Source organism: Meleagris gallopavo, chromosome 1, assembly GCF_000146605.3.
Source record: "Meleagris gallopavo isolate NT-WF06-2002-E0010 breed Aviagen turkey brand Nicholas breeding stock chromosome 1, Turkey_5.1, whole genome shotgun sequence".
NCBI lineage: Eukaryota > Metazoa > Chordata > Aves > Galliformes > Phasianidae > Meleagris > Meleagris gallopavo.
This window is the reverse complement of record NC_015011.2, coordinates 49,131,949-49,142,328: the sequence shown is the minus strand read 5'-3', so window position 1 is coordinate 49,142,328 and position 10,380 is coordinate 49,131,949. Positions and strand designations below refer to the sequence as shown.

General features: G+C 48.9%; 3 protein-coding genes across 3 annotated transcripts in view; 2 read left to right on the top strand and 1 right to left on the bottom strand.

Moving 5' to 3' along the window:
• On the top strand, positions 1-2,148 carry CBY1 (chibby family member 1, beta catenin antagonist). The gene is made up of 4 exons (XM_010710937.2): positions 1-144; positions 505-610; positions 691-806; positions 1,611-2,148. Exons 1-4 carry the CDS (start codon positions 67-69, stop codon positions 1,689-1,691), a joined length of 381 nt encoding a protein of 126 aa, XP_010709239.1. The 5' UTR covers positions 1-66; the 3' UTR covers positions 1,692-2,148.
• Positions 2,149-2,239: 91 nt separating this feature from the next.
• On the top strand, positions 2,240-4,392 carry TOMM22 (translocase of outer mitochondrial membrane 22). The gene is given in 5 exon segments (XM_010710926.3): positions 2,240-2,399; positions 2,500-2,530; positions 2,533-2,617; positions 2,798-2,915; positions 3,626-4,392. Coding segments are annotated over 5 exon segments (417 nt in total). The 5' UTR covers positions 2,240-2,291; the 3' UTR covers positions 3,701-4,392.
• Positions 4,393-4,591: 199 nt separating this feature from the next.
• The window catches only part of JOSD1 (Josephin domain containing 1), a 10,311-nt gene continuing 4,522 nt past the window's right edge, over positions 4,592-10,380 (bottom strand). Inside the window, exons 3-5 of the mRNA XM_010710918.3 lie at positions 9,730-9,858; positions 9,407-9,601; positions 4,592-7,123 (exon numbers count right to left, since the gene is read on the bottom strand). Of these exons, the coding sequence (XP_010709220.1) occupies positions 7,024-7,123; positions 9,407-9,601; positions 9,730-9,858 (424 nt within the window). The 3' untranslated portion in view covers positions 4,592-7,023. The remainder of the gene's footprint in view (positions 7,124-9,406; positions 9,602-9,729; positions 9,859-10,380) is intronic.

Here is a 10,380-nt window from a genome sequence, read left to right as displayed (position 1 = left end):
CGCGCCTCTGCCCCTACTGTGTTCGTGGGACGCGGCCCGGCGGTAGGAACGTGGCAGTAGGGAGCGATGCCTCTCTTCGGGAGCACCTTCAGCCCTAAGAAGACCCCGCCGCGGAAGGCCGCCTCGCTGTCCAACCTGCACTTGGTGAGTGTTGGGGCTGCTGGTTCCTCCCAGTTCTTGGGTGGCACCTCCAGTGTGTTTGGGTGGGAGAAAGTGCGGGCGTGGTGGTGAGTAACTAGGGAACAAGTGATAGGACGAGAGGTGATGGCCTCAAGTTGTGCCACGGGAGTTTCAGGTTGGATGTTAGGAAAGATTTCTTCCCAGAAAGAGCGGTGCTGCAGCGGCACAGGCTGCCCAGGGAGGTGGTGCAGTCACCGTCCCTGGAGGTGTTCCAGAACCGTGTGGATGTGGCACTGAGGGACATGGTTTAATGGTGATGTGTGATGGCTGACTAGATGATCTTAAGAGGTCTTTTCCAACCTCAACAATTGCTTCTCTCTGCAGCTGGACAGATCCACCCGCGAGGTCGAGCTGGGCCTGGAGTACGGCACCCCCACCATGAACCTCACTGGGCAGAGCCTCAAGTTTGAGAACGGCCAGTGGGTGGCAGGTAGTGCCGTGCAGCGCGGCGGGCCTCCAGTGGTCACGGTTAGCTGACGGCCCTCCGTGTGGTCTCTTTATTTCCTCCAGAAATAGGAAGCTTCACGGGAGATCGCAGGGAAATGCAGCGCTTGCGCAAACGCAACCAGCAGCTGGAGGAGGAAAACAATCTCCTTCGTCTGAAGGTGGATATTCTGCTGGACATGGTGAGTACTGAACTTCTGCCTGCCCTCAGTGGTGGAAATGCTGATATGAAAGGTGCTGAGGGCACCAAAGGAAGTGGTTCTTACTGCAGAGAGTGCAATCCATTGCTGCTTTACCATACTGTGCAAGAAAAAGTTTGGTGTCAGAGTGAACAGAATGGGAGAAAGGTCTGACTTCATCTGCTCCCTCTGCAAGATGAGGGGCAGAGCTTAGCTTAGTACTTAGCAAGTGCTGAGTTGGACAGGAGCCCCTGCAAATGCTGTGTCAGGTCACAGAAGATTAAAGCTCTAGGATCTTCCTTGTGCCCTGACAAGCAATCTTATATCTGTTCTGTATGTAAGCCTATGGGTGACAGAATCTCCCAGCACTAAACTAACCAAAATTCAGCTTTACATGTTCAAAATCCGTAGAGTTTCTTTGCTGAAATAGAATGTGTATATACTCTGAGTATACTAAATGATTTGGCCTTTATGTCAGCCTGAAGAAATAGGTGTTCCTCCAGCGTTTTCCTTCTTTATGTTCTTTCCATGTTTTAAATCTGGAAGGTTGCTTCTGTGACTGTGGCACTGCACTTAGCAGGAAGTATAGCTGCTATCCAGGTTCTCTGGGCTGTCTCGGTGAAGTGTGAAGCCTCAGCTTCCCTCTCACCGAAATGCAGATGTTTTCTCACATTGGAGCTGGATGTGGCTGTAAATTTTGGTGACACTTCTGGAAAGATTGTTTCACAAAACAGAGTGTAATCAGAAAAGCTTCTGGTAGGGTGGTGCTTGAAGGAGCGCATTACTGTTGCTCACTGTGTCTTGCAGCTCTCTGAGACCACCGCCGAGTCCCACCTGATGGAGAAGGAGCTGGAGGAGCTGAAGAGTCACATCCGGAGGAGGAAGTGACAGAAGTGGCGGCTGAGGGAGAAGAGAGAGGAGGTCATGGGAGACCTTCCCTGTTCCTGCGGGCAGAGACTGGCTTGGGTTTCCGGGCTGTATTGGTACCGCAAATAGATAGTTCCACGGGACAAGATACTTGCAGTATTGCATCGGTACTGTGTAAGGGTGCCTCCGCATCCCAGTACGTCACATTGTGCACTGTTAACCAACGCTCATGTTTGTTCTCGGAGCACTTTACCACTTTTTAGCACTCACGGCTGTTAGCTGCAGGTACACACGCTCCACAGCAACCTGGCAGCGCCGTGCTCCCCGTAAGCAGAGATCTGTGCCACGGCAGATGCCTGGATTCACAGCCTGGCTTTGTGCAAGGTCTTTGGCGAGCGGGGCGCTGACCTTGCTTGTTCTCGAGCGTTCGGCATCGTTTACATGAAAACTTCCATTAAAACGTTTGTTGGAACCCAAATCTGAGGGCGTGTCGTATTTTGGGGGGCGACACCTCCTGGCCGCAAGGGGGCGCTGTGCGCACCGCCTTTCTTCCGGAGCCGCTCAGTCCTCAGTTCCGCTTCCGGCGGCTCGCTGCCCGCTCCGTCCCTGGTGGTGGTGGTGATGGCTGCCGCTGCGTCCCTGTCCCCGGAGGAGCTGCTGCCCAAGGGCGGCGCCGGCAAGGCCGAGGAGTTGGAGGACGAGCTGGAGGACGACGACGACGACGAGGAGGTAGCGCGGCGGCGGGGCGGGCCGGGATGGTCGGGAGGGCCGTGCAAGCGGGATGACCCCGTCGGGCGCCGCAGGCCTGACGCCGCGCTGTCGCCCGCAGCTGGACGAGACGCTGGCGGAGCGGCTGTGGGGCTGACCGAGATGTTCCCCGAGAGCGTGCGCTCGGCGGCCGGAGCTACCTTCGACCTGTCGCTGGCGATAGCGCAGAAGATGTACAGGTAAGAGGCGGTGAAGCCCGCGGGCTGCGGAGGGATCCGCTTTCCGGCGGCTGGGAGAGGCCGGGCGGTTCCGGCCGGGCATCGGAGGGGAAAAGGGGAAGAAGGAACGAGGGAAGGATCCAAGAGCTGCTCCACTGTGCTGCCGAGATTCGTCTTCCTAATGCGTTTTCTTCCACGCAGATTCTCTAGGGCAGCTCTGTGGATTGGGACCACCTCCTTCATGATTTTAGTACTTCCCGTCGTGTTTGAAACTGAAAAGCTGCAGATGGAGCAACAGCAGCAGCTGCAGCAGCGACAGGTGAGGCTGAAGCAGCACCGCCTGCCCTCATTGCAGTTTGGATGCAGCTCTGGCTGCCTGCTCAGTCCCGCAGTGATCAGCTGGTGCTGCGGCTCTGGAAGCAGAAGCAAAGGCGATGTGTTTGATGCTGTGGGCTCACTTATCCCACAGTGTGCTCTGATTGCATCCTGGGGGAGTAGCATGAGGCAGCTTCCTCTTGGCCTGCACAGCTGCATCCAGCCCCACGGGTCTGGGCTTGGTAAAGTGAAGCTCTGAACCTAGTGGTTGTTGCAGAGATGGAAAGGGCTTGTATGAGGCTGCTGAATCACAGCCTGAACCTCTGATTGATCACCTGAGGCGAGTCAGCCACGGGAGCACAGGTGAAGGCAAATCACCTGTGCTGCAGGAAGGGTTGGAGCCTGGCTCCACCTCTCCTAGACCCATTTAAGAGCTGACTGCCAGTGGGGAAGGATCTCTCTGGAGATCCGCTTCAATGGAGTTCATCTCGCGAGCCCAGGACAGAGTGAGTGACTTTCTCTCATTACTCCAATATAAATTATATTAGCCAAGCTCCTGGATATATATATATATACCATCTGTATATCCATTGATTATACAGGGCTAAATGTCTAATCCCAGGGGTGGGCGCTGCCTTGCTGTGCTCTCCCGGTCCTACTGCAGGGTAGTGAGGTGCATCCTCAACGCTTCTGATCTCTCTCTCTCTCTTACAGATTCTCTTAGGACCCAACACAGGGCTGTCTGGGGGCATGCCAGGGGCCCTGCCTCCACTTCCCGGAAAAATCTAATTTGCTGCAGCCACGTTGGATTTGTATCATGTGGGAAGACCTTGAGATTATGATATATTGAACTGTTGATTTGTTGGGTCAGGGCATTTATTTTTTTGGTTGTTTTTATTTTTGGTTATATTTTGGGACATTGACCTGTTCATACTGTGGGGGAGGGGGGAAGCCCCCTGTCTGGACCTGATGATGGCTCCTGTCTGCATTCTTCCCCTGTAGAAGTCACGAGTCTTTTCTTTTGTTCAATCAGTACGCTGTAATCGGTTACAGAGACTTGAAATCATGGAGTTCCTGTTCTGGACTCCTCGCTTCCCAGAAAAACCATCTTGGGGCGCAAGTTGGGTTTCAGACGGCAACAGTCAAACACAAATCTTTTCCTGGCTATCTCGAAGCCTGAGAGCATCGGTGATAGAACAAGAAGCAACTCTCCCAGCAGATGATCCAAGGGAAGAAGGAGAGTTGAGGGTATCTGTACCCTGTGGAAAAAAATTCTCTGGGAAGATGTGTGTGCAGATACTTTCACTGCAACATTGTGTGTGTGTGCGTGTGTGAGTACCAAGGGAGTGGCAGAGGGGGTTAATGAAAATCACATCAGTGCTGATCCTCTGTATCATAAAGTAGAATTTCAGAAATCGGTTGCATATTTTTTTGTATTGAATATTAAATAAATCCAACCTGAGCAGTGTGGTTTTAATAGATGTTCCTTGAAGAGGATGCTTCTTTCCTGGAGCATTGGTGCCACTGAAGTTTAAGTGGTTCTGCCCTTCTAGTTCATGCACATCTCTCCTGGGGAGGGGACTCCAAACATCTGGGGTAATTTAAGGGAGTTCTTACAGAAGTGCTAGAATTTCTGTCCACCGTTCTACCTCAAGCATGAGGAACCAAGGCTCAACATTCTTAATATTATTCAGTTTTATAACCAAAGAAAAAAAGTTTATTTTTCCTTTACATACTTTGTTACAGAACAATTCAGTTGAACATACAGAAGAGATAAGACATTTATATGGAAATGTTTTTTTTTCCCATTTTTTTTTTTTCATTTTTGGTTAAACAAAATACATCTCTGTAAACAAACCCAAGACAAGGCTCTAACAAAAACCAAACAAGCAAGAAAACAAACTTGGGCTTTCCCCACTCCCAGGCAGTGGGACTGGACTGGTCTGCCCACCCTCTGTCCAGCAGCCTTGCTTGCCCCAGGGGTGTGATCATTCAGTTTCCCTTTACCTGAGCAGCTGGATCACACTATTTTCCTCCCCCCACAGAAGAGGTGCTGACATACAAGGAGAGGAAAGTAGCCCCAAAATATTTTAAAACATCTTTGCATATTGTGCACTGATCCATTGGCTTGCAGTTTCCATGCAAACGGTTTCTCCAAAGTGCGGTTTTACGCAGCATAGAAAAATGTTGCTGTAGAGATTTTTTTTTTTTCTCCCCCTTCCTCTCGAAGAAATGGCTTCAAGTCATGAGCAGAATGCCTGCAGGCTTTGCATTCTGCTTGTAAAGTGTTTAAAAACTCCGCCAGCTGGTATTGGTCATTGGAATGTGTTACGAAACAGGACTTGTTCTAGAAACGCTGGGTATTTAAAACATAAGAGCCACTCGCCCTTGACTTCTGGAGGCTGTGCTCAGAAGACTGCAAAATGGTGCTTGTGGGATGTCCAGGGCTCAGTGAACACCACGCTCGTCCTGTCGTCACACTGCCTCCAGTCTTGGTAACAAGGTGTGAGTTAGCAGTCTCTCGCTTGGCTTCAAACATCTGCTCATGCTTTGCTGAGCTCTCAAGAGACAAGCAACTGAGAAAAGGTAGTTACAGCCCACAGCCCTCCTTCTGAAAGCCCCAACACCACCAGAACGAGACTTCCCTACCTGGCAGAGCAGAACTGTTTGAGCTCCATCCCTTTCCAGCAGTTACCATTTAGCTGAGCCCTCGCGTGCGTAAAGAGAGAAGCAAATGGCAGCTCAGCCAGGAAGAGCTAAAAGCAAGGAGCCCTGTCCTCGGTTCAGTGCTTCCTCCTGCTTGGAAGCAGCAACTGAGCTACAGCTGGCCTAAGTGACAGAGAAATAACAAACTAAGATCTCTCTTAGAGTCTCCATGTTTCATCACTTTTTTCCCCCTATGGAAAGGAGGGCAGGAAAAAGCAATTCACTCATTAATGGAATGTTTGTCAGCCAACAGTAAAAGAGAAGTTGATTCAACCACCAGGCCCCACACTCTTAATGCCTGATGATTCTGGTGGACCCTCTGCATCTCCCATATTGGCTGCTAATAACAATAAAGAGGCAAAAGTTGACTATCGTAAGACTTCCCTCCTCAAATTATTGTTATATATTTTTTTTTGTTTTCTCCTTTTGCAACCAGCTCACTTGTAGGAAAGCTCCTTCTGGGACATTCTGCGTGGCATTTGTGATTGTGAGCTAGACTTCAGGAAGAGAATTATTTCCTCTTAAAACCCCTTCAGATTTTATTTTTCTTTCCAAGCAGCCCCTAAACTACTGGGTGTTCATGCAGAAAACCAAAATAGCTTCAGATGTTAAAAAAAAAATTAAAACCCAACATAGCACAAAACCCAGGCAGACTTCAGCCTCTAGTTCAGAAACCTGATACTCCCCCATTAGCTTGTGCCTGCTGTTTTCGCACTGCCTTAGCAAGCCACACGTTGCCAAACAACCACTTGGCCATACATGTAAATCCTTGGAGATACTGGGGAAGAATCCTCTAGTTACTCAAAGAATTTTCTGAAAGGTGACTTTCTTTTTACTCACTCCTCCTCTCTAATTCTGGGCAGAAACCATCCCTACAAAGCAGAGGGTCGTGCTGAACACCATACCGTTCCTAGTGTTTTGAGTGTGTCCTGAGAGACCCTTACAAGTCACAATCACTTTCATGACAACTTGTTTTGGAGGGAGAGGCTTGTGAAGGAGCGACAACGTGCTTGGCCCCTGCTCCTCCCCAGTGAGCTCTAAAGGAACACTGTGCCACAATACGCAGCCTTGGGCAACACGGAGAAAGAGAGGTCAGAGGCTTACAGAAAACCCTGAAGCACAGCTTTAGAGAGAGCAAGACCTTCTAATTAGCTGAAGAGCACGCAGCTCATTCACCTTTTCTATCAATGAATGGCTTCCAGTTTCCTCCACTCTGCCCTCAGTACCCCCCACCCACTACCCACAGTGTCCTACACCACCGCCCTATTGCACCAAGGAAGAAAGGAAAGAGCCTAACAAAGGAAGTTCCAGAAGAGAAGAGTTGGGGCACCCATTATCCAGGTTTCAGGACATCATGAGTTCCAGAAAGGGGCAGAGCTGTAGTGAGAGGACAGAGTGGGTCCAGGTCACACGTCAGCTCTCCAGCTCTGATGTGCTTCCACCTCCTCTGGCACCACCAGCAGGAGTTCACAGTTCTTTCCTCTTAGCTGGTGTTTCAAAAATTTCCTACAGTAAGGAGAAACAGGAATAAGCACAACTGAATGTAGAACTTCTACAATCTTCTACAACTAAACATAGCTAGCTATGCAAATATGACAAGGAATGAGAGGAACATCTTCTCACCTCGTTATTTTGACAGAAAACTGAACAAAAACTCTAGATTCAATACATCTCTACCCAGCAAGCTATGCAGAATCAGATAGACATGATCACTTCACTTGAGAGATCTCCATAAATGTCACACCCCAACTTTCCAAGGTGGCAGAAATAGAGATCAAAACCAAAATTTCTTCAGGTGTCCAAGACCAAGAACCACACTTTAACTGAAAGTAACTTCAACAAATCCAACACGTGTTTGTGGAGAAAACAAGCAGGGGGAAAAAAAAAAGCCTCAGCCTCTTGACATGGCTCTGCAGCCCCTTTCTCATCGGTATGCTTTTTCTCATACCAAACCTGGATGCAATTCAATAACCATGAAAGTCAAATCAATGTTTTCTCCTGTATCTTTCTGCCCAACTTCTAAAATTCAGCATGTAGGAAGTCCTTATTTATTGCTGAAGAACAGCACACCCGAGACTGAAACAAAAAAAACCCTCTAATTAGTTCTGCACAGTAGATCCAGTACTGTGTTGTTCTACTCTGGGAGCTCACAAAAGGCTTATAACCAATTTGTCAAGACTGGAATGACATGACAGGTGCTGGAAATATTGCTCCCTTAAGTTAGAACAAGTCGAGTTGAGACAGCAGTGCCATCTGTACACTTTAGAACAGGACAGAATGGCAGCAGAATGGCAACTAAGGACAGGTTAGGTTTTACAGTCAAAGCAAATCACACCAACCATCTGTATTAAGATGAAGAGCAGAGGGGAATCAAACCAGACGTGCAACGTGCACTGAAATAGGCAAGCAGTCAAGAATAGGGCTGCACTCCTAATCTGAGGAGATTTTGTTGGGAACACACAGTACTGAAGAGGCAAAGGAATCTTGATGGTCTCACATTAGAGGAGACAGTGAGGTACAGCACGTTTAGTTGCAGGCATCACTCACTAGCGTCAGCCTTGACCTCTACATTCATTGCTAGTGATAAAGCCAGCTCTGTAAGAGGTGAAATTAGGCTCTCCTGAGCTCTTAGAAACCTCTGTTGGCTAGAGTATTTTCCTAGCTTCACACAAATAAGGTATAAATGACATTGGGCTTATGCAGAGAAGCTTTTTTGTAGTGGGAAGGGCCACCCAACAGCTGCCCCATGTCAGATCAGAGCCAGCTTCAGCTGCTCCAGAAGGGTCCCACCACTGACCAGAGCTGAGCCATGAACAACGCTGGTTGTGCTCTGGGAGAACAGATTTAAGAAAGGAAAAAAAATGCTATGCAACAGCAGCTGGGAGAGAGGAGTAAAAACAGAGATAAGACAGTCCTTTGGGCACCAAGTTCAGTTCAGAAGGAGGTGCTCCCACAGCCCAGGAAAGGCCCATGGAGGAGCAAGCTGTCCCTCTGCCCCTCCACCGTCCCCACTATGGAGAGCAGATCTCCACACACAGCCATGGAGGAGCCCACAGTGCAGCAGTGGATGCAGCCTGAAGGAGGCACAGCCCACAGAGAGCCCCCACAGGAGAAGTCCTGTACCAGACCTGCAGTCTGTGGGAAAGGAGAGCTGAGAGGGGCTGCCTCCCACAGGGATCATGCAGATCCTGAAGAGTGGGCCCTCTGGTATGGTGCCATATTTGACCTGTGCTTGGAGAGCTGCAGCCTATGAGAAGCCCATGTGGGATCAGGTCGAGAAGGATGGCATGCTGGGGGAGGGACCCCACACTCACACGAGGGCAGAGTGACTACAGATCAGCAGAGATGAAGTGTTATGGACTGACTGCAGCCCCCACTCCCCTGAGCCTCTTTGGGGGTGAAGGGAGGAGGTGTTTTTACTTTGCTTTTAGCTCTCACTGCTCTACTCTGTTAGTAGTAGACAATGAATTATATTAATCCCCAATATGCCAAGTCTGCTTTGCCCACATTAGTAACTTTGAGCTATCTCCCTGCCCTTATCCTATTTTTTCCCCACTGTTCTTTTGAGGAGGAGTAGTGACAGAGTGGAGTGGTGGAGCTGAACTTCCCATCAGCACAGAACCACCACACCAAATGTAAGCAAATCTTATTACCATCAAATATTTGGCACTGCAATTCAGCCATAAATGCTTCCACTACTAAGTGGTTAAGAACAAATTCACCCCTTCCAGCAGGGAATACCTGGATACAAACTCACAAACACATAACAAGGGGGTGAGGAAGACTTACCTGAGCTCACTTTCACCTCCAATCCACTCAGGCATCTTGAGTTTGGAGTCGAGGTTATAGTAAGTGCCTCCCACCTCCCGGACACAGATCCAGTGCTGCCGCTTGAGGGGGAGCTTCAAGGGACCCCAGCAAAGGCTGGAGGGCAGATTCATGATGAAGCCCATCACGTTAGACAGGGCAATGACATTAACATCCCTAAAAGGGTACAGAAAACAAACAGCAACAAGATTACGTTCTGGTACTTGAATGCCATCTGGTTCTTGGTTTTCGTTTTTAGCTTTACAGTTGGCAGCCATCTCTAGAATTACACAGCTTCTGAATACCTGCGCTTGTCCCACCAAACTGCCTCATATCCTTTGGTCTGAAGCGCTGCCATGATCACGTTCACGTCATAGTTGCCATTCCCCAGCATGCTCTTTTTGTGTGGCGTCACCATGGTGTTGGGAGACAGCCTGGAAACAGAACAAGAAGTGCTCTAGCAGGTGTTTGGCAAACCCATATTCCAAAACTGCCGTATAACTTGAAGTCTGTTTTCAGGAGATTTGCTTCCTTAAAGTGAACTATTTCAATCTACCCCTTCTCCCTTAAACCAAGAGGCTGAGAGGGCTAAATAATGCATTTACAATTACTTTGATGAGCAAAACCTCCAAGGATCCTAGCTTTGAAGTGAAAGATTGCCAACATTCCACATGCATTGAACTGGTATTTCAGGATGCCACTTTTATTATTTTCCCCTAGTTCAGAATTGGAGTAAATGCCACTTTGCCATCTAGAACAACAGCTACCACAGCTTCAGGTGTTGAAGTCAACATCAGTCTTTAAGAGCAGATGAGACCCAGGGTGGGCTGCCTGCAGTTAAAGGTTGTTCTCCCCCAGTGGTAAATGAAAAGAACATTCATACATAAAGTTGTGGAAATATTTGGGCTTGAAAGTTTCTCAAGCACTGTCATTGCTGTTTAAAAAATAATAATAAT

Coding starts and splice junctions, on each gene's coding strand:
- CBY1 (XM_010710937.2), top strand. CDS start 67: ATGCCTCTCTTCGGGAGCACCTTCAGCCCTAAGAAGACCCCGCCGCGG. Junction 145..504: donor CGCTGTCCAACCTGCACTTG/GTGAGTGTTGGG, acceptor TTCTCTCTGCAG/CTGGACAGATCCACCCGCGA. Junction 807..1,610: donor TGGATATTCTGCTGGACATG/GTGAGTACTGAA, acceptor TGTGTCTTGCAG/CTCTCTGAGACCACCGCCGA.